This window comes from Daphnia magna, linkage group LG3, assembly GCF_020631705.1.
Source record: "Daphnia magna isolate NIES linkage group LG3, ASM2063170v1.1, whole genome shotgun sequence".
Lineage (NCBI taxonomy): Eukaryota > Metazoa > Arthropoda > Branchiopoda > Diplostraca > Daphniidae > Daphnia > Daphnia magna.
The window spans coordinates 4,551,667-4,575,644 of NC_059184.1; the positions used below are offsets into that span (position 1 = coordinate 4,551,667).

General features: G+C 42.6%; 2 protein-coding genes and 1 long non-coding RNA gene across 3 annotated transcripts in view; 2 read left to right on the top strand and 1 right to left on the bottom strand.

Moving 5' to 3' along the window:
* The window catches only part of LOC116918932 (amphoterin-induced protein 3), a 115,694-nt gene that overhangs the window by 80,137 nt on the left and 11,579 nt on the right, over positions 1-23,978 (bottom strand). Inside the window, exon 3 of the mRNA XM_032924727.2 lies at positions 9,419-9,512. The gene's annotated coding sequence lies outside the window, so the exon portion shown is untranslated. The remainder of the gene's footprint in view (positions 1-9,418; positions 9,513-23,978) is intronic.
* Positions 12,859-18,083, top strand: LOC116918931. The gene has a single exon (XM_032924726.2). The coding sequence runs from the start codon at positions 14,304-14,306 to the stop codon at positions 16,815-16,817; it is 2,514 nt and encodes an 837-aa protein (XP_032780617.2). The 5' UTR covers positions 12,859-14,303; the 3' UTR covers positions 16,818-18,083.
* On the top strand, positions 22,034-23,491 carry LOC116918937. The gene is made up of 3 exons (XR_006644464.1): positions 22,034-22,363; positions 22,428-22,656; positions 22,731-23,491. It is a non-coding gene; the product is annotated as an uncharacterized LOC116918937 (long non-coding RNA).

Consider the following 23,978-nt stretch of genomic DNA (forward strand, 5'->3'; position numbering starts at 1 on the left):
TTTTCTTTTTTTTTTCGATGTAACGGGTAGAATATTCCCTGGTCCGTCCCCTCCGTGATTTTGTACCTCCTCGGCCGAGAGTTCAACCACCAAGTGCAAGTCAATTCCGCCCATTGAACCTAAAAGCCAACCAACTGGACACACCCTCCCATCCTAAAGTCTTGGCTCCCGAGGAGATTGTGTCTCCCCGATTTCAGCCGAAACGAGAGAGACCCGAATCAAGAAAATCCTTATCGATTAGGCATTAGCACGCCCGACATGGTTCCGTACTTGTCGATAGAAAAAGAAAGAAATGGCATTTATTAATCCATAGGCTATGACGGATATCCTTCCGAGTATTCGAGATGGCCACTGTCAAATCCCTCGACATAAAAGGCACAAGAATATAACAACAAAATAAATGGCGCATAGAGTCGAATTAAAAGGCAATCCAAGACGCGGACTTGCATTATCCATCAGTTCCATTTTCCTTAGACCTTGTAATGCCACTTCTACTTCCTTCTTCCACGAGCTTCCCTCTTCATCGAGAAAATACAAAATCTATCAGCGCTACATCATCAGTGACTCTTTGGGATTGAGGTAAAAGATTATTTGGCCGTAATCTTCTTTCCTTCCTTTGGCACGGGGCGTTGTTTGTTTTTCTATCATCCGAAAGGTGATTCATACAGTACCACAAAAAGGAAACGACATCGGGGAGGTTGACTTCCGTCTATACAATTCCCACCGTCAAAGAGAGTTTGGAAGCCAAGAAGCCGCAGCGAAAGTTGGTGTTTTCTCCAGCGCCAAGTTTTCGTATCAAATCCATCGGTAGAGTCAAGTTGAGACATTTTTCTTAGCAATAAAGCTTACGGTATCGAGTTACAACGCAAGAAGAGGCACCTTTAATAATCAACTACATTCCAAGTTGTCATCGGGACGATAAAGCAGTCACCGATTTCTCCGAGTTTGCCTTCCACAAGGACACGAGATCTTCGACATCAGGCAGTTGAAAACATGTCAAAGGTCTTAAGGTGCGCACACGTAACGGTAAGGTACGCAGTCGAACCCCAGAGAAAAAGGGAGGGAATAAAGAAAATAAAAACCGTTATGCAGCAAACAACTTCCAAGCAATTGGAGTTTAAAAGTTTTAACTATACTTGAAAAGTGTTCCCGAATAATAATTAAAAAACGGGCAGGTGTAGTCACGAACGCATCAAAATACCAGCAAACAGAAGGGCGAATGAGTGGGAACATTGGGAAACACATTGCTTACCAGCACTAGAGGGAAACACGATCGCTTTTTCTTGCTACGGATCAAAAGAATCCCGAAGCGTGACTGTGAATGTTGGCCTACGTTAAAATTCGATCGATAGTCAGAGAGCGAAACTTTGCAAACATTGGATTTTTTTTTAAAGATTTTTTGTGGATAATTTGGGCTTCGATCACAGACTTTTCGACCAGCTCAGATCTTTTGCCTGCGTTGCAAAAAAGCTTTTAGAAAATAGGCTGTTATACCATTGAATAAAAAATGATTGACGTAGGGACGTGGGATGCAGTCGGCCGCAGGCAAGTGTGAAGGGCGCATCGGAGATTGGCATCACGTATCTTCACACCCAAAAAAGAAAAACATAATATATATTTTTTTTAAGGTTCCACTTACATCGTTATCAAATCTAATTCCAATAATGGCAAGTTTGGCTATCTGCCAAGTTCCCCATCAAGAATCTCCTCGTTACTGACGCAATACTCTGGAATAAAGAGCTATGCAAATCGTGCCAATCCAATTTAGTTGTCTGCGACTGGTTGGCTGCCACCCCTTGATGATCATCTTGAAGATTCACGAGCTAACAGATACTGTAAGACGTACCCCGAGAAAAACCCCGGCGTCTCGTCATTAATCACCCACCATCTATGGCTATTAGCCCGATGCATAAATCGAGAAAAACCTAGCCCGCTCCCAAACATTTTTTTTTTTCACCTCACGTCGTGTCGACACACAAAGGCGTAGGTGATTTACTGATTACTGAAACCAATGCGTAGATGAATGCGTGGGAGATCAGACCTTCGTGAACGGCGGAAAGTTCTCAAGTTAGACTTTTGTTGCGGGGCTTCCGTTTCTATTATTTTTGCTTTAGCATTAACAGCAACAACAAAAAACAAAACAAAAATTTATAAAAAAAAAATAAAATTGGAAAAGATGCTTCAATTATGAAGAATTCTAAAAAAAAGAAAGAAAACAAAATCGACCGACTTCCATGGCGAGATGGTTTCATTATTCAAGTAACTCTTGTTGTAGCCCCAATCATTAGGCTGTATTATGTTTCTATACTCAACGTCTGAAAACACGAATGATGGAAGACGTGACGGTATAATCTTCAGCTCAGAAATGGGAAGCCCTTTTGAAAGGAAAAGAAAAAACGAGTCGGTCCGTTGGGAGACGGAAAATAAGATAGATCTGCCAGTTCCGCCGCAATGTTTCCAAGGGAAATAATTAAGTCAAAAGGCCGAAACAATGAAAACAAAATAAAATGAAATAATTTGGTCTTTTGTCTTTATTCCCATTGCCAAGACGATAGAGCTCTTTTTAGGCAACCGGGCGTCGACGAGCTTTGCCAACTGCGCAATCAATAAAAAAAAAAAGGGGGGGACCACGCAAACAATAACATGGCCCATGTCCAAATCCAGCAGAGTCGCTTCAAAGCAATTGTACGCCCCACCACACACACACCCTCTCCAGAGCAATCAAGATTTTGTTTTGATTGCCACCTTTGGTTGGACAAAGTGACCAGCATTAACACATACAGCCCTTAAACGTGCGAAACAAGATGCGAAAATAACTACCTCATCCATATCACTTCTCTCTCTTTGCTCATCGTTGATTTTCGTATATCTGACTGGGACTCAACAAAAATAAAATAAAGAAAAACGCCCAGTTGACATTCGCTGACAAAGATATATATGCACACTCTATCCTCGTATATACATACTCGCTTCTTTCTCTACCGGACGCAGTTCCGGGGAGTCAAAGAGTCGGGCAAGGCAGGAAGAATACATAGCGTGCCCAACTTCCGAATCTCTATGCCAACTCGAAGTCGTCTTTTTCTATTCTCTCCATCTGCTTTTTCCTTCTTCTTGTGTATCTCATGCAAGAAAAGTGGGAGACTAGATACTACTACTATTAATAATAATACACAGCAAATCGATGCAGCTTTCCTCCAAAAGACGGGACGGAGTACAGATTCTTTTATACGAACTGCTATTCACTGATTTTCACCATGACTGACTATAAGCTAGACATAGTCCGATGAAGCTGGGATGAACTGAAGAAAGCCAGAACCCAGTAAAGAAAAAAAAAGAAACAGATTGATGAGTCAACGTTCATCGCATTTTTTTTGTTGTATGCCTGCCAAAGTTGCCAGTCAAGCGAGACATTGCAATACTGTGGATCCTTTCAAGCTTTGAGCGGGCATCAAACAACATTCCATCACATACAACATGGGACTAAACAAGAACGAAACACAGTCAGCGAAATATTCGGTTCCTCTGCATTCAATCCACACCATCACAGAGTTCGTAGACACGCATCGCAAGTCTCAACCTCAAAAGAGAGCGGGGGGGGGGGAATAAAAGCAGAATATTTGTAGGGGGGTGAACGTTTTAGTTTGTTTCCTCTTTTGTACAGCACGAAACACTTAACGGGCAGACACACACACACACAAAAACGCCACGGGACGTTTGCTGGCATACGAAAAGCGGCAAAATATCAAAATAATCAACATCTTTGGCAGTGTTACAAAATACGATGCTCCCGCCGGGTGCGTGCTCGAGAGCAGTATTCTTAATAGGTTTCTATTAAATTCGTAGAGGTTTTTTTCACCCGCAATTACCATGAAGAACCACCTTGCCTTTCTTCCCACGCAAATTCGGGACTGTGTAACTCTGAATGTCATTTAATAGTAGATTTGTTCAGCCAAAAGAAGAAAGAAAAAGAGAGGCATTTCAATGTGACTCGAAATTTAATGAGAATTTGCTCTAATTGGCTTTGAAGCTGAAGGTACAACTGCGCATTCCAATCTGCCCGAACTGAAAACTTTTCTCCGGCATATTTCGATAGAACAAACACTCGACTTGATTAATCTTTTCGTTCTTTTCATTACATACGAAGGATAGCCCACACAAGCAGAGCGGAGACAGAAAGAAGAAACAAAAATAGCAGACACAATCGATTATAAAGTAGGACGTAGGTCAGCGGATGCTGCGGAGGGAAAAGAGGCGCACGATAGGGAAAAAAAAAATCAACTCTGTCGTTCATGATCTACAACGACTGTTGACTGATGACCCACCATTCTTTCGGGGCCCCCTTCAGAGCCTCGACATATAGAATGGAGTGTGCAATCCCCCACGTCCATCCGTGTCGCCCTGGCGTGCCACCAGGGCACCCTATAAGAATAACAATAACACTTGAACTAGAAATGATTCAATGCCTTTCATGCGACCCGTCCACCGGGGTGCAATCGGCGACAAGGAAACAGGAATTTTGCCGCTTGATTGGTTACACAGACGTCAACAATGTGACGTTCTCTCCAGACTTTTCCATTACTGAACGTTATATATGGGAGGATACGAGAGCCTGGAAAAAAAGCTTTGGCTTTGCCCGCGCGTCGATCAATCGAATCAAATAGGTTAGGCTGCCGGACAGGGGAAAAAAACGATAAAGTTAGATCGAAACATTGTATAGGAGAGGTCTTGACCTCTATTATCCCGCCCTTGTTTTCATCTTAATATTGTAGTATTCAATTGAGTATTGTCTTTCATACGGCGAATGCAATTAACTGCAGGGAGTTTTAGAGTTCAAATGTCTGCCAATCTGACTGCGCCCTCGCAAAATACAACAAAGGCAAGCTCTCTGCGCGCCAAACTGGAGTTTGAAGCTCATAAATGCTAGACTTCAATGAATAAATGACTTGGTGGCCGCCACTATATTGTATAAATACCAACATGAAACCCTCGCGTACCACGTAGCTGCTGGTCGTTTATACATGCGTGCGGCATAGCGCAAAAGTTACGTACGGATCATTCAAAGGTGAAATCTGGTAATGCAAAACATTTCTATTTAAAAAAAAAAAAGGACGAAAAAACACAAAATTAAAACAGTGCGAAACTTGGCTCTTGACGAAGCGCTGAGAAGGTTTTACTTGATAACCAGTTGGATGTTACACTATTCCACCCTTTTGCCGCCTTTATTTCATCTTCGAGAGAGTAAACAGAACTCAATCAATACCCTTCGGGTGCTATAACGAATAGAACACACAAAATCACACGGCTGAATTGAAGAGAGGCAACGGTAAAAGAAACAACAGCTGAACTCAATTTCGAGGGTGGCGTGGCTAAACAAAAAAAAAATCACAACCAAATTCTTCTGATATGTGAGCGCATTCAAAATTGGAATTTGTGACGATTCGTTTGCAGCATTGAAATTTCACCCGATTTTTGCATGCGCACTTACAGTTCGGGTTCAATAGCAATTCTCAGCTTCCATAAGTAAAAAACCAGACACCCACGTTCAGTCAAGCGGAAGTGAGGCCGTGCGCTTGCATAATGTAAGGGCCCTTCTTCCCATACGGAGAATGCGCGCAGTTCTTTTTTTCAAACTCTTTTCGATGGAACGGGGGGAAATTTCGGAATCGCAGTTTCCTTTTTTGCTCTGATTTATTTATGAGTCAACAACAAAAAAAAAAGGCCTCTAAAGTGATAACACTGTACGAACGACTAGAATATCAAAACGGATGACGAGTAAATGCTGAAACAAAAGAAAAACAAACAAGACGACATTTTTCTTTTGAAGAGCAGCCAGGGGGCGGATTTCTTGTTCAACGAAATAAACATGCCCCCCTCATCTCTCCTTTAGAATAAATAATACGTCGTGTTTAATATTATCGTTGCATGATGCCTAAAAAAGGGGCCAACATGATAATCGCAAACAATAGTTGTCAGTTGTCACCATTTCAGGCAATCTTTTTTGTTTTGTTTTGACATTCGTTTTGGCCCATATCATGACGGTCGATTCAACCAAGAATTAAGATAAATCCTATCATATTTCCAGTCAAGAATCGCCCACCATAATCGTATTTTTTCGTATTTCTTTTTTGAATGCCTACCCGTTGTTGCGGACGAAACCGTCGTTTAAAAAAAATTTAATAGAAAATCTTTTAATTTTTAGTTGTGACGCCAGTTAAGTCCTCGTTCATTTAAACTCGGTCCTAATCTAAACATCTCAAAACGTAAGGCGCATGAAAGGCGATGACGCTATTCGGTTATGTCTGCGCCAAAAAAGCGTAGGTTGCCGGATGCCACAAAAGAGGATACAAAAGAGAGAAGACAATGAGATCATGCTCGACTCATCTCTTGCCATTATTTCCGAGTCAGCCTGTTAGGCGTACGCAGTAAAACATTAAGTACAAACGCAGAGCGCAACACATCAAAACAGAAAAATAAGAGGGGAGATGGGGGGGAGTTACAAAATATGTAGGGGAAAAAGAACGAAATGTTATGGAGTTTCCTTTCTAATTTAACATTGGTAAAAGATAGTGGTATAGCGTAGTGGAAACTCTTGGGAGAATAGACACTGAATAATTGCCTGCTATCTCACAAAGACAAAAGACAGTCGAACGCTTCCATTATGAATCTCGCAGTTGCAAAGGGAACAGCGATCGTTCATTTCCACTGGATGGAGATAAGAACAATATATGCGATAAAAAAAAGGATAGAAAAAAGTTAAGTAGAAGACATGTCGACTCGACAGATCAGATCCTTTTTCTAATTCCCGACACGCGAAAATAAAACCATCCGTTCATACTGCAGTTAAACGGATTAGGTCTAAACGCATAGCCCACTGCTTTGTTTTCCATCCAATTACTTACATTGCGACGGGGATCATCTTTAAAGGTCTGACGCAACACACTATCCCCACGCAATCGCAACTCATGAAATTTTTTATTTTTTACGATAATATTACATCAGTTCTAGAAAAAAAAGAATGCATTTCCACTGAAAAGATTACAACTCACCATTGACGAGATGGAAAACTTCAAGCAGCGGAAATGCCTTCCCGCATCCATCAATATCAATTCATGGATATGTTGTCGTTTTTTTTCTCTGTACAAACCGTGCTACTATATATTTATAGTAGCAACAGCCGTTACATATTTATTATCGTTTCAAAACTTTTCTCAAATGTTTTTTTCTTTAAAAAATACACTCGACAAATCATCTGGCCGTGAAAAGAAAGGCCTAAACTGTGTGCATGTTGGACTTTGCACGATATGTTCTTATTTTCCCAGCCCGAAAACATCCCGCCCCCTTCAACAATAAAAAAGATTTAGAAAAAAAAAAAAGAAAAGAAAACGTTCCGCTAAGTATGTAGTACGGCATCGCTGTGATTCGATCAGCACGGTGCATATGGTGGTGTAGGATACTCTGTCCCCCCCCCCTCCACTTTAAATCATCGTTTCGTTTTCTTTTCTTTTTAAATATCTGTTTTTCTTTTGACTCGAACTAAAAATAAATATTTACGAAAACAAAACAAAACAAAAAAAAATGACTAACGACAGCTGTTGGCAATCTGCCGACAAAGGGGAAGCGGAACAATAGAGAGCGCCGTCATGATATGCGAACTCGTGAAAACACTCGGATAATGATACGGCACGATCATTTGCGAAGTCTACTGTGATACTTTGTAGAGGTAGCAAACGTACAAATACACACATCAAGATTCCCACTTAATGTTAGCAATTCACCGAATTGCCATGCGTTCAATACGCACTCATTTTGCATATTTAAACACAAAAAAAAAGGGTGGGCGTCTGTCGTTTGCACGAGAGCCGTGAATAGAAAAGTCAATCGACGGCCAAAACTTTTCATATATTGAAATCGATTTTTATTTTAAATACGTACCAGTAAAGCTACTTCACTGATAAGTACACGTGCGCTGCAAAGCAAACGCACCCATATTTTATGTGAATACGTGATACCAAAAAAAGAAAAACGGAATTACGTCGACCTCGGTCGATCAAAGTACTTGCATAATGCAGAGCGCGAAATGCACGCGCAAGCTATTTTGCGGCGAAATGATGTTGACGATGGCGACGAGTTTACACAAACATACGCACATTGCAAATACGGCGAACGGCCAGTTTCAAATAGCATAGCAAATAGCACCTGATCTCTCATTGCATCAATTTTGATGCCTCTTTACTGAACGATGCGGTTCGCTCGACGTATTGCAACGGATTAAACGAATCCCCTCTCCCATACGGAGAACCATTCCTCCTTTTTCTATAGTCCAAGTAGACAGGGCGACGAAACAGCAGCGTTCAAATCCGTTGGAAAACTTTCAGGCTCTCCGCATCGTAGTGCAAACACAAGTTTCGACGGGCTAAAATATCATTGCGAAGCTTAAGCCGTTCCCTTCTCTCTTCATCCGGTGCGTTCCAGCGCAACCATATCGCAAATGCTTTTAGATTTTTCCAACCACTTATTGCCACCGCCGCCCTCGTATTTTCGTCTTGTTCTAAGCAAACGGTGGCTGTTTCCGATCCGCGTGGCAGAACACGGTAGAAGACGATATCCAATTTCACTGCGCTCCACATTTTGCCACCTACAAGTTACCCGACCTCAAGCTGCTACAAACTTTTTTTTATGTGTGTGTGCGCTCCACCCTCATTTATTTCTTCCGCTTCTAGTCTTTCATCTTCGAAAAGCGTTAAGAAAAAGGCGTAGACCTTTATTCACCAACGAGGGATCGGGAACTTGTACAGTGCATTATATAGATCGTCTATCGCTTCTTTGCAGTGTAATGAAAAAGAAGAAAAAAAGTGCCTACTAACGACACAACTGACTCATGATCCATCACACCTGCCGTGGGTCCCACAAAAACCGCACACTCACAAAGAAAAAAAAATATTCGTTTTCTCAAATAAAGTGTCGTGTTTGTTGAATATTTAATATCGTCTCCTTCGGGTTCGAAACTCCGATACGAGGGGTGACTAGGGGTGGGCGATATTACTTTGCAAAAGGGATAAACACAGAACAAGGGAGGAAAAAAGCGGGGGAACGCGTATCGAGTAGGGGTGCGTGTGCGTGTGTAAGTCACGAGAAGGAAAAATAAAGGCGACGGCCAACAGCATTTCGAAATACATCGGCGCTGAACCGATTAATAACTCACTCGTCAGCGTGTTTTCCCAATGGCACGTTCACGCCATCGGCACCGTTCGTTTGCCCCTACAACCTTTCGAGAGAGAGAGAGAAAACGGGACTGCGTTCACGACAAAATGGGTGCGGACACGGGTCCGCTTTCTGTGGTACGCACAGAAAAGGCGCAAAAACAAAAAGACTCGTCAAAATGACCCGCTATGAAGCTACTAAATAAATGCAAACTAACCTCTCGTGTGATGTGTTCCATTCGTTCGACATTCCCAATGACTTTCGGCTCGCCTGGGGGCGTGGAAGATGGACCATCTGGTGATTTTTCAGATCTAGACAGGGGGAGAAAAAAAAAAAATAAATTTTAGTATTATGGCGAACGACAAGCGATGATATTGAGCGTCGAAAATCGTTCCCCCTACATCGGTACTCGGCCACGCTCGATCGAATGCAACCCCCATGTCTAATACGAACCGTATACCTAATGGCGTATGTTACGTCTACGCTGTGTACATAGTAAATGTGTTTCATGTCATCTACGGAGAAGGAAAGCGTTAAAAAAAAACGACAGCTTTTGAAAAAGAGCATCGAGCAGGAAAAAAATGTTTTAAAAAAACTGAAAGGTGAGTATTAAAATTCGACGTCACGCCGAGCAGTATAGCGTCCCGCGTTGCGTTCAACACGCTCCCTCTAATACACAAAAGGCCGACTGCATCGTCGTTGAAAAAGAACTTATTGCAGAAGCCAGCAGAATAGTTTGATTCAGAAAAAAAAAGAATATTCCACCACATGCTGCGCCTGTCAGCGCTGCATCGATCCAAAAAACTTAAGAAATTGGTAAGATTTTTTGTTTTGGCAGTTTTACGGCAGTGCGGTATAACACGCGACTCGAGTTTGAAGAGTAGCGACGAAAAAGTAACAAGACTTTCAGCTCGAAAAGAAGCCAGAGAAAAAGAAAAAGCGAACAATCCCCACGAGAGAGTCAAAGAGAGATCAAAATGATCATAGACATGTGTAAAACGAGGGCTTACATAATAGACTAGTAGTGAAAAACGAACAACGAATATTAAAGAAGAGGTTAGCGTATATAGGAAGGATATAAAGAGGGTCAGGCTTATATTGTGTGTTACAATTCTTAACATGTCTACCTACAATGCGCAAACTGTTTCCGAATATGCGTATTTCCTTTTCTGCCTGGTATGTTGTTATTTAAAAGAAACGTGCGCACAAAAGAAAGAATAATATTTAAAAAAAAAAAAAAGGTAAAAGAGTGGAGAGAAGAGGTTGCGGTCGTGACGGGTGGTCTACAATATAACAAGGCCATGCGCGCGTTCATCGTTCTTTTTCACCTGGGACACTACTGATAACGACACCACAGGAATAACGTGCACCTTCAACTATTTTGTTTCCCTTCCATTTTTCTTTTTCAATTCTTCTTGTATTGTCGTTGCTGCGATTACTCAAGAGCTAGAGAAGAAGAAAAAAAAAAAAGAACGAAATGCACGTTACATGAAAGACAAGTAGATCGGAAAGAAGACTCCCGTCCCGAAATTCAATTCCAAAACAGTTTCACACGCAACTGTGGACAAGAAAGAACGAAAAAAAAAAAAAGATCAACCATTTTTTGTTATCTTTCTTCCTTTCTAGCGTCCACATTTTTTCGGTTGAAAGATAAGAAATGATCACACTCGAGTCCTTCATTCGTCATGCATGACGTCTGAGAGAACCCCCTGCTAAAAAGAAAAAAAAAGAAGAGCAACCGCAAAAGGAACAGGAAGATGAGATGACGATTTGATCATTACGGCGAAGAGAAAAAAAAAGGGAACGAGGAAAAGAAGCGAACGAAAAACTGACTCATCTTTCATGCTGTTCGTTAACAAACTTTGTGTGTGCGCGCATAAATGTTATGGCTATATCGGTGACGTATCCCACCCAGTCACGTCTAGCGGTTCCTTGCGGTCAGAAATGATAAACCAATAGAGAAATGCCGATACAAGTCATTGGGTTCAACGTGAATGTAAACAAAGAGAATAGAAACTTTGTTTTTAACACACACCTTTTAACGAAAGTGCCCAGAATAGAGAGAAAAAAAGGGGGGAAACGGTGGTAACATTTTAACGTGTCATATTTTTAACGACCATTTGCAGTAGGAACAAAAAAATATATACACAAGATCACATCGGCCAAAAGGGAGAAGAGCAAAGTTTGGGAGAATAATGGCACAGGAAGTGCTGCCTTTTATCGACATACACACCCAACGCTTTGTGTATAAAGTATCGAGATATATACTCGACGTATATAACTATAAGAAGAAGCGAATAACAAGAATGAAGGAAAAAAAAAAAAGGCGAATGAGGGAAGGAAAAGAAGAGGCATTGTTGAACAACATACCGACGCCCCTTTATATCCTTATCGTCATGGATTTAACGAGCTCTCTACCGTATACCCATGTTTCTGAGTGAACAATCGATCGTCTACGACTTAGACACGCCGCATCAAAACAGACGAAAAACGATTTATTTTTAGCAGCCTTGCAAAATTGCCGAAAAAACAAACAAGGCATGTCAGTTTTTACGGGCAGCGAAAACGAAAAAAAAATACCTGCAACACCTGTAACGAAATGCGCTATTTGGGAGGTCTTATGAAATTAAAATTACATCTGGATTATCGAGGTCAAAACGTAATAATAAAAGAAAAATGAAACGAATTTCAGATTTTTTCACGTCATTACCGGTCTGCATGTTTTTTTTTTTTTGGGGGGGGGATTCTTTCTTTTTCGACATGTAAAACAAAATTTACACGGCAACGTCTGATATATACTATACACATAGCATGTAGCTAACAACTGGAAACGGGCAATGGCTTTGGCGCATGTGGTGCAGTCATAACGTCAAAAACACACACACACGAAAGACGATGCGCTTTGTATATTTTTCTCAATACGAAAAGGCGTTCATAGATAATGAACGAGTCGCTGTATGCATAGTCTATAGTTTACAAAAAGGCACCTTTTTCTTCTTTCCATTTTGCAACTTCTTGTACACTGGCAATCCCCAACTAGGGAAACCGTGGGGTTATAAACAACAACAACAACGAAAAGAAAAAAGATGAAACAAGACCACGTCTTTATTTCCGCACCGTGTGTGCGTAGGATAGCTCACGAATAATAGACGCAAAACATCTTTTGTCTTTTGCCTTCATTCCCCGTGTGTTTTCTACCTCCATCGCTTTTATACTCGAAAACACAAGTCGGAGATAATGGCGTGAGTGAAGGGAAAGAGGCCGGGCCGGATGCAAGCGCACGAAAAGCGAAATCGAAAAAAAAAAAAAAACTTACAAAATAGTAATAATAATAACAATAATCAGACTAAAATAGGAGGGGGGGGGATATATACCAAGAGGAAGAATATATGAAAAGAAAGAAAAAAATTCATAATAATCCGTCAAGCAAACAACGGTGCGAGTAACATCGCGACGCTCCCTCCCCTCTCAATGGAACGCGTTCATCCACCGCAGCTGCAGCGTCGGTTGGTTAAAGTGGGAGGGGAAGAGGAGGAGGAGGAGGCAGGGAGGGAAAGAGGTGGCGCCTAGACGGGCTTTTGCGACGGCTATAGCGTTGGGGGTTTTTAAGAGAAAAGGCATGGATATGTGGAAAAAGGGACCTGCCGACCTTAGAGTAACATCAGTCTCGTCTCCGCGCTCGCTGCTCACCGAGTGCGGATGAGCTTCCGCTACGTTTTACGGTAGCAAAAAGTGCTGCTACTTTTTTTTAAACAGGCACTATCAGCAGCCGAAACCCTCCCCCCTCTCTCTGTACACACTCCTCTAGAAAACAGGTTTTACTCTTTTTCTTTCTTTTATTCCCGCCACCATTTATTTTGTTTCGTCTCTTATTTCTTCGAAAACTGTTCTTCAGAATTCCCCCCCGACCCTTTCCGTGAAAGCCACGAATTCACTCGATCAAATCGAGTGAAATCGACTGTGAACTAGTGCGACATCGTGTACTACACACGGCTCTATACATGACGTGAAATCTCTCGTATGCACTTTTGACATCACCTAGGAAGAAAAAGAAGAAGAATCGCAACAAGAAAAAACAAACGACTTGCCATTTTTACTTGATTCATTCTTAGTCTTATTTAGTGCTTCCCTCACTTCCCCCAAGGCCTTTTTTTAACTCTTATGACGGTCGTAATGGAGTACTAGCAACAGTGGCATCGGGCAAAAGAATAGAAGAAAATAAAAACAACTAAACTATTCAACATTATTTTTTGCTTCTTCTGACTTCGTGTGTGTGTGTGTGTTGTGTGTGTGTGTGGGAAGAATAAGAAAAAAAAAAGTTGATTTCCGCTCGTGACGTTGTCGCCGTCGCGTCTGGATACACGCAAGAGAAGAGAACGCCAGACGAAAGAAAAACGCAGCAGGAAGGAATAACCCGAAAGAGAATTTTTTTAACCCACCTTTCACCTCTGCACTTTTTCTCTCTCTCCTTTTCGCCTTGACTTTTATTTTTTTGGAGGGGGGCTGGTGGTACCGTGTGAGAAGAAACGAAACAAACCGGGGACATCACGTCCACATTTTCACAAGTGTCGAGAGACATAGGGCGCGCCAGAGAATCGGAATAATTTAAAGACCATCAGTGGCAAAGCGGAAAAAAAAAAACTGAAATACCAACAAGAAAAAGGAAACACAGACGCACAAGGAAAAACAAAGGGGGGAGAGATTCAACAGACTCAAAGTCACTCAGTCGAGAGCAATGCTGCAATTGTCAAGTGTCTTCATCGATTCGCTGTGAGCCCAGTGTTCAAGTGTTCTGTGTTTAGTATCATCGGTTCAATATCTACGATTCTTTCCTTTTTAACCAAGCTTCCCCCCTCCACCTACCCCACCCCCAAAAAGCCTCATTTAAGCCAGGCTCTTATTCCTCTTTTTCTTTTTCTTATTTACAAGAAAAAAAAAGGAGAGCCTGATGGACTGCGGTTGATAACAGCGTACCCTCCCCTGTGGTAGTCTGTTTGAAAAAACATAAAAGCTTTCGAGACTAGTCGCGAGCCTCCGTCTGATACACAGACATTAAAAAGGGAAGAAGGTTGCAGAGAAGTTAAAACAAAAATAAAAATATAATGGCCAGCAGCACGTGGGATGTTACGATAGGCTTCAAGAGGTGGAGTGCCATCTGGGTGATCTGGACAACGCTCGTAACGGCCGGCCTGGTGGCCATGTCGGCGGCCGGAGGTGCTGGAGCTTGTCCGGGCGTCAAGTGGAAAGGCGGCAAGCAGACAGTGGAATGCCGCCAGCGCGGCCTCATCACATTACCTTCAAACATCGATCCGCAGACTCAAGTGCTCGACTTGTCCGGCAGCAATCTGCAAACGTTGCCGCGTGAAGCTTTCTCGCGGGCCAACCTCCTCAACTTGCAAAAAATCTACTTGGCCTCGTGTCGCATCGGCCAGGTAGATCCGACGGCGCTGCGCGGCCTCACCAACCTAATCGAGCTGGACATAAGCGACAATTTGCTGACAGACGTGCCCAGCCAAGCTTTGTCCGACGCAGTTTCCCTGCGAGAGCTCAGGCTCAGTTCCAATCCCATTCAAAAGATTGAACAGGGAGCTTTCGATCAAGCTCCTGGATTGGTCAAACTGGACCTTTCCGACTGTCAGATCGAGACCCTAGCGGCCGGCGCTTTTGACGGACTTGATCAACTGTCCCACCTACGCCTCGGGGGCAATAGGCTAGAAGAACTCAGACCAGACGTTGTCTCCTCATTACCGCGCCGCCTACACGGATTGGAATTGCAAAACAATCCGTGGATTTGCGATTGCAGATTGCGCTATTTACGAGAATGGCTCCAGCAGCACAACGTGCCCAGTCCAGCGACGGCGGCCTGCGCATTACCCGAAAGGCTTTCCGGTCGAGCGCTCATCGAGCTGCTCGTAGACGATTTCGCTTGTCCGCCTCAAGTGATCCCGTTCCCAGCTGCACCGCTATTAGCCGGAGGTGGACATCCGCACCTGCACGTAGAGGCATCGGCCGGCGAGAACGCCACTTTGACGTGCCGGATGAGCGGCGTCCCTTCGCCGGAAATCACCTGGTTGTGGCGCGGCAAGCCCATGGTTAATGGAAGCATTCCGGGTGAACAGGAAGCCCTACCTGTCGGCGGCGCTGCCGAAGGCACAGGATATCCGGGCGACGAATCAGAGAGCCGGACGGTCACCATCCTAGAGGAGGGCAAGTACGAAAAGACCAGCTACCTCATCCTGAGTCCAGCACGCGAAACGGACAGCGGAGAATTCGTTTGCGTGGCAGCCAATCCGGCCGGATTGGCCAGAGTTAATCTCACGTTGAGAGTCGACATTCAAGCGCCAGTTGTCGGTGGCCTGGGCGGCGCCCAAATCGCCGGATTAGGTGCTGGACTCTTCATCCTGTTGGCGGCCGTAGTTGCCATTCTTCTCTTGATGCTCATCCGCACGAGAAGTTCGGCCAACTCGAGCGGCTCATCGGCAAACAAACTGGACGACATCGGCAAACAGAGCGGACAACGTCCAGCAATGTCGCTGGGCCAAGCGCATCAGGGAATTCAAGGTTCTTCCTCGTCGGGGCCGTGTGCGGCTAAATCGCCCACTTTGTCGGCACTCGAGTACGGCCAAATAGCATTCGTCAATCCGCATTCTCCTAATCGAGTCGTCGTCGTCACCACACCGGCCGCAACCGCATCCGGTCTGAGTGATCGTCCCGATTTGATACACGACGCTCGCAACAGCAGCGATCATTACGGCTACGATCTAGGCCCACCGTTGGATTACTCGACCTTGAATCGACGCTATCACACGCACGGCCAATCAGCCGATCGTGACATTTTAGCCGCCACATCGGCCGGTGACTATCAAAGCGCTCAAACAGACTCGTTTTATCCGTCGGCCTTGTGGGATCACATTTTGAATCCAACGTCAGAAGAAGAAACGTCCGACGGAGCAAATAATAACATCACCATCGATCAGGCCAGCAGCAGCCGCAGTAGTAGCGGCCACATGGGCTCGCCCATCCATCTGCCCCACGTGCCACTCACCGTGATGGATAGGAACGGCATGCCGCAAATTTACGTCCCCTACACCAGCGGCCAAGTCATCCAGAATCCACGAGATGTTCTGGCCGCATCGTATGCAGATCGCGATAGCGAAGCGGGCGAATCAGCCGTTAGTGTCGACAGCTACAGCCTGCCTCGCCGGATACCCCAACAACACTCCAAGGAATCCATCGGCGGGCAAAATTTCGTACCTTATCCGCCGGATTACGGTCTGCCGCGGACCCAGAGCCCACCCAAGTTAGCCAAGCCTCCTACACAACACCTGGCGGCGGCTGGTGCAGCAACGATAGAACGACAACCACCTGCTCCCACGGCGGAAGACCCTTCGATCCAACAACAACAACAGCAGCAGCACAATTCATCCAGCAGCTGTTATGGTTCCAAGGCCAATAGCAGCGCAGAGTCGAGTCCAGTGGCTACGAGTTCCAATACAAAAGGTGCACGCTTTTGGCAACAAAGGCCTGGCATCAACAATGGAAAGAGATCTCACCACCATTTCGCTAGAGATTCACCTGACGAAGGCTACCAAGAGGAATGCGCCACTGACGTTTGAATTCAAATATTCAATCGGACTGAGATCAATAGAAAATAGGTTGCGTAAAAAGCACGTCCCGCCCGCACCCCTGGAGCATGCAGAAGATCACGATATCGTATCGATTGTGGAGAGAAAAGTTTGAATTCAAATAAGTTTTGATCGGATCGAATAGGCCCGTCGATAACTTTTGAACATCTCGGCTTTTCGAATTCGACAACGCAACGTTTTATTATTTAAAACGGTATGTTGCGCATTATGGGGGACAAGCCCGAAGGGCGGTAACCCGCGGGTTTATGTCCCTGTCGCACAAAAACTTTTGACTAAACTACATAGATGCAATGTCAATAATCGACCGCCAATATCGTGAGTTGTGGTGCGCGTATTTGTCTTCATCGATAAATGAATCAAGAAGAAGCAACAACAAAAGAGAGCCAGACTGACTTGGTCCGTTCAATACACACAAGAAGCAAACAGAACTAAAAGGAAAAAAAAAAAAAAAACAAGTTTAGAGCTGCTCCAGATGCCTGGCACAACACCTGATTCATATTCAGGTAGCGACACGTCCACATGTTGTACAGAATAGCTGAACGGGAACCCTATCGAGAAATGTTATGCTAACTCGGTGATGATGTCCAAAAAGAAAAAAACTCGGAGAAACAAAGATGTTCTTACAGACGATATGCGCAACATTATATATAAATAAATATATATAGATACATATTATCTAACGTGTCATTCTTAAGTGTAATTTTTTTTTTCTTTTTTGCGTGTGTGTTTTGAAATTTGTATCGAGACGTTTCTTTGCTTTCGCCGATTGATTGTGATCGCATGGAAACCGAAAGTGTTGTACCATTTTCGTTGTGTTAATTCCCCCCCTCCCCAATGTCACACGGTAAACTGCACGACGAGCGTCCCGACTGATCGTGCAGTCACGTGAAATACAGCTCAGACCAAAAAAAAAAAAAGAAGAATTTCAAATAACGTTTCAAGTGTCAATTTTGTGTAACTCTCGTGTTTAGGGTGATTTTCAGGCAAAATAATTTCAGTATTCCTTTCACTTTGTAAAGACAATGTAAATATATTTAACTTTAACTCGTACGCATAAAATTAATTGCAAGAAAAGTAATAAAATGAGAAAAAAAAATATGTCATTTTCCCCCGTCTGATTAATAAAACCATTTTCCTTTCTTATGTTTCATCCCCGCGCCCCTTAAACATAATTCACATGACATCTCTATATTTGTATTCATGAGAGCTGCGATATCAATATATCCGTCTACTTAACCCGCATTTAACGTCATTCTCGCCGCGTACGTAAAAGCAAAAAGAGTACGGAACGACGTTATTCATTTGCTTTGAAACGACATTTTGTTTAGTTCATTGTCGACTGTTTTACTATAAACCCAGTCGAGTGCGTAATGTGTGAAGCGGCAAAAAAAAAAATAGGTTCGTAAGGAGACGATTCTAGTCGTTTTGAACAGTTCGTGTTTTTCATTAAGAGCGAACAAAGTGGAGATATGGTCTGGGACACATATTTCAAAGCTTTCACTGGAACGAAACGCCAAAGAACCGCAACTTTCCACTCGACGAACAAGCAAACAAAAAATGATGCCGCGTGTGCAAATCTCAAACTATGCGCACCAGTCGCAAATATAAATAGTTGCTTCAGTTTGAATGAAGCAACAGAAAGATAAAACACAAAACAGGAACGAATAGCGAAAAGTTGTCATATAACTTTTGTTTCACATCGCGCGCCCTTATTAACCAACCGAATCAGCGAGTCTCTCCGCTCTCAAAAATGAAACGTAGAAAAATATTGAAAGACTTTAAGACAATAAAACTTGAAATGCAAAATTCTTTTGGGGTTTTTAAAAAAATAATTGAAGTACAAAAAGAAAAAAAGAGAGGTAGTGTAACGAGGGCTGCGGTGGCGCATGGTGCAATTGTGGCCTTCAGGCTGTGACACGGCCCTCGCTTCCGGCGCGTCTGGGGTTTGAGGATCATCAAAAACATCGACCGTCTTCAAGGCGAGAGGTAGAAAAAACCAAGTCGTTATTTTCGAGTAGGGAATAGAATGGCAGTATAGTGTGCACTGAAAATGGCAGCAGAGAACTACAGGCATTTGTCATTGAATAGCCTAATTAAAAAATGAAACCGCAAAAGGCAACGCAGAGAAACTTGAAATATTTAAGCAATTAAAACATTAAAGGGAAATCACTTGTACTTGTTATAATAATTAGAAGAAGAATCGGTAACTTTGAAATGCGTCACATCTTCGTTCCCGGGATAACGTCTTTTTCTTTTCCAAATGTCTCTTTTAGCGTTTAATTGCCAATGGGAGGTGGGAACGGGAGGAACTTAACTAATCAGCAGCACAAGGCCTTTATGAGTCGGCCGCAGACCAGAAAATTGGACAGACTTCCGCCATGTAACCAATCAAGCGTGATCTCCATTCTTTCGAGAAAACTTGTCCAGTTTTGCTGCAATTATTTTTGTCAAAACGTGAAAAAAAATGAAACTGAAACAAGAATTGTGAGAACATCAACAATGAAAAAACAAAAACATTTGAGACCGAATGCTTTCTCTTGTCTTCGTTCAGACGAAACGCATTTAAACCATTGACCAATCAAATTTAAAGACCAATCGACAAGTATAAACCCTTTAGCGCAATTTTAGAAAATTCTTATTTAAACTGACAAAAAAAAAACGAGGAAACGGTAGAAATCTCACGCCAGTCAAACGGAACAGAATTTCCCCCATTTTTTTTTTTTTATTTCTTCCGCCGGTGGTTGCAACACTGGGCTTGACCAGAATACTACAAGTCTACTTGGCCGACAATCTCTAAACGAAGCCCCACAAACTCGACCTGACGCCGGAGGAGTTTCCTGTTTCGTTTCGAAAAAAAAAAAAAAAAAAAAAAAAGAAAAGTCTAAACAAAAAACAAGGACGGAATGAGAACATTCAGTTATAATAATGTCTATACCTGGCAAACTAAAGGGAGGATAAGGGCTTGAAACCGTATAGAACTCTACTACTTTCTTGTCTGCAACAAACGACACGCAGCAACAACAAAGAAACGGCAGAAAAAATAAACTCAGCTAGTGGTATTACCCTATACATCCATGTAGTATATAGGCTAGCTACATTAAGTGGGAACGACAAACAGCAACCATGAGCGGCCGACCGGAACCTACCGGATGTGGTAGGAAAAAAGAAAACTAGAAAAAAAAAAAAGGGGCGTTGGTTTTTCCCTTCTTTCTTTTCTCCATCATCCCTAAAGCTCTTTTTTTCTCCACTATTTGGCTATACATTTCGTTTAATATCACATCGCCACTAATATGAGGTAGTTGTAGAAACAAGGGGGAGAAAAAGTTGGGGGCAGGAAATGGACGCAAAGAAAAGCAGCTCAGATTGCGTATTGACCAAAAATTATTAAGAGACCAGTCCTGAAAAATTCTTTTACTTTTAATAGAAAAGATTGGGGGGAAGACCAAGAAATACATCCGTGGGAGACGGGACAGCCCTGGCAATCAATAAGACGGGAAACTAGAAAGAAACCTGAAGGATCAAAACAAAACAAAAAATCCTTTTGCCCAACCACTCAACGTGCGTTCACACACCAAAAACAAAAAGATATCCCCCTCCCCTCGCACCTCGTACAAGTCTCCCCCGTCAAGAACGAGATACATCGTTTATAGTGTGACCACGAGAAAGGTCAACGCACATTAGCCGAGGCAATGTTGAATTAATAAAAATTGGCAACAAACATTCCGTGCGCAAAAAGCCCCGTTTGCACGTTGCTGTTTGCGCAATCATTAAAATATTCAGGAGAAACAAAAGAGTGGGGTAAAAAAAAAAAAAAGAAAACGTTTCGAGTATCTCTTGAACGGCCGATTATAGAAGAGATACCGTTAGTACAAGAAAAACAGCTTTCTCCGTCCACTAGCTCCATTAGAGTTAAGGGTTGCTTTCTCTTTTGTTTTCGTCCCTTTCTTGTGTTTGCTGCCTGCTCACCACTTTCGCGTCCGTCAACGTCGACGACCCAATCCTTGGGAAGAAAGTCCGTTTTAAAAGCTATTTTCAAATAATACAGCAATAATACTAGTTGTAGGCATTATAAACATTGGAAGCTTTTAAGGCCTCCTTTGCCTAAAACCTAAGCCGAAAGATTCCCGGCCAAGTTAAACGAACCGTCAGCGACCGAGTGATTTTCTTTTCCAGTGCTTAAGAAAATGTAGATCTAACCTATCAGTCAAGGCAAAAATTTAAAAAAAACATGGACGTGAATTAAAATAACGCACTGCTGATGAGCTGGTGTGCGTCGTGTTTTCGCCTCGACGTTTGATTAACACTGAAGACACACACGTAGCGAGAAAAGCTAACAAACAAGATGGGACGCCGCCGCGTGTGGCCTGGCTTCAGGCATCCTTTCATTAGCTTAAACAATTTTTTTTTTCTCTTTTACTCTTCTCCTTCAATGGATTTTCCTTGTGAGAAGAATCCCTTTGTTTCCACAACAAACGCATGAAAAACACGAAAAAAAATTTATCCCAGCTTCTTTCAAGTCGTTTATAGAGAGAAGGGGGGAAGTCAATAGAGACATTTGACCCCGCCAACAGTCGGAGAAAACAAAAATGGGGCTATTTCGTTGCAAATGACCTCTTATACACTAAAGAAAATATCGTAAATAAATAAAAACATACCCCCCCTCCGTCCTAGTCTTTTTAAATGCCGACGTCACGACGAAAACGTGCCCTTATTGTATTTCTTTGTCGTTCCTATATATAACTGAGCGCTGGACAATGGGGCGGATAGAAACGGGCAAAAGAAGGCGGGGATTGATGCGCTCCGACGTTGAGTAACGCCTTTGTGTACATTCAACTTGGCACTTGATGTCATGAATAATAAACACCAGCAGCACGGCTATATCCACGAAGAACAGATGAGGAAGACAACTACCGAGTTAGACGGCCGAAAAAGAATTCAACGGCTGAGAAGAGCCATGAAAAATAGAAAGAAAAAAATAATAATAATTCTAGTCGCTCGAGAAGTCTGTTGTGTATATTTATATACGTAAACTATATTCACGAGACGACGGCTACTCGCTGGGTGCTGGCCCTTATGACTTTGTCTGGAACTTTTTTTGACAGGTCGGGAATGTAGGCGGCGAAGATATGCTGATGCGCCCCCAAACGCTTACGTCCGGGGGGGTGGTCATTACCAAAATATGAAACCAAGTGAGGAGGTGGAAGAAAAGAAAAAGATTTAAAAAGGAAAATATTTCCAAGCATGACGACGATGGATGTATTTAAAAAAAGGGGGGGGGGGAGGAGGTAAAATTTTGTGTGTTCCTTCAGCTGCATAGGAAGTCGTAGACGATGAAAGAGGAAAGAAAAAGAGTCTGGACCACGGCCGTAGTTCATAGCTCTCAGCGGATTCATTTTCCCCAGTTGGTTGGAACGAAATTACATCGACACAAAGACAGGAGAAAAATACCAGCCGTCGTCTTTGTGTGTGTGGGTGGGTCTTCATAAAATAAAAAGAGACGTAAACACCTCAAACACGTACGTCCGCTGTGTGGCATTTTCTCGTTTTAGAAGCATCTACGTCTTTTTTATATTCCACCAGATCCCGTCACAAAGAAGAACAAAAAAATTGTCTACCCGGCCGCGAAAATTAAAGATGCCGTGCCAGCGAAACAAGCAATCCACGGTGGGGTACAAAAATCACAGAGATTACGAACCTGCAAGCCAAAGATTCTGTAAATGTTTACACGACGACAGTCGACAATGAAAGACAAGCCTAAACAAATAGATGAATCCACAAAAACCGGAAAACAAATCTAATCACGGCAAAGGTCAGTAGTTTTATTTTACTTCTACAACCGCCATCATGATTTTGAATTTTATTTTCTCATTCCTCCTCGACAAGATGACGATGCGCAACAAAATCTTGTATAGAAATCTACGCAGAACATAGACAACATCAGACTGACGTAGGAAATAGTCAAAAATAAAAGGAAAACAACATTCTTCAAGACTTTGTCGTATCCCTACTAAATCTTGTGTACATCCTTTCCCGAGTTTTGTTTCTACTGGCACACACAGGGGCTGTCTACTATGAAACTACGGAAGTGCATCGTCTATATGAATACGCTCTCCATTCCTTTCAAGATTCTTTTTCTTCCTAAAGTGAAAGGAAAACTAGAAACGACAAAACAAGACAGAAGGCAAGAAGCGAAGCGCAATAGATTAAACAAACACAAGGCTCCACTGTGTATATTTCGCAGTCCGTGAAAGAAAATGTAGTAGACCTTTAGTGAAAATCTGTCTTCCTAAATTCAGCATTTCGACTCTTTCATCAACTAGCACATTTTAATTTCAATTCTTTTTTCTTTCCGGGATTTTTCTTTTTTCCCCCTGTCGGATGTATCACGCAACGCCCTTCTAATTCTTTTTATTCCGGAGCGTAACCAACAAATAAAAAAACCAACAAAATTTTAGAAAGAGAAAAGAAAACTGTAGGACAAATTTGCCTTGTGCAAGACAAAACAAAATAGCAGCGGATGTGTCTGTACGCAGCTGTTCAATTTTTAGCCCCAAACAAAATCTTAAAAGACAGTTCACCTGTTTCCATAAAACCAGTTGTTGGCCATCCGTCAATAAAAATACATTATGACGTTTTCACCTGTTTATCATTTGACAGACGGGTGCAATTCAGTAGCTTTAAGGAAACTGGCAAATTTTCAGGATATTTAAAAACAAAAATTCTTTTGCAAAACGGATTAGACTTTTTTTTTTTTTTTTTATCTTGAATTCTTGGAACATCAGACAACGTCCATTAAAAAAGAGTTGCTTTCCTTTTACTGGTCGAAATGCCGTCTGGCGGACTGGCCAAGTTTTGACTTAAGTAAAATCAAGCCGAGATGTGCGCTACGACGCAACAACAAAGACCGCCTCGTATATTCAAATTCGTTTAATATGATAAGAGAGTAGACCAAATAAAAGACTGATCAAATTGAAATTGTTACAAAGAAGACAGCGCAAATGGCGCAGATGCGACTCTTTCTCTCTGCACACACAAACAATTGCTACAAGCCAACATTATGACTAGGGATAAAATTACCAAAATAGGAATGATCTCGAGTATCGATTGAAACGTTTCCAAGAAAAAGCAAAT

Bases quoted from the DNA above. Each gene is read 5' to 3' on its own strand.
- LOC116918931 (XM_032924726.2), top strand. From the start codon at position 14,304: ATGGCCAGCAGCACGTGGGATGTTACGATAGGCTTCAAGAGGTGGAGT.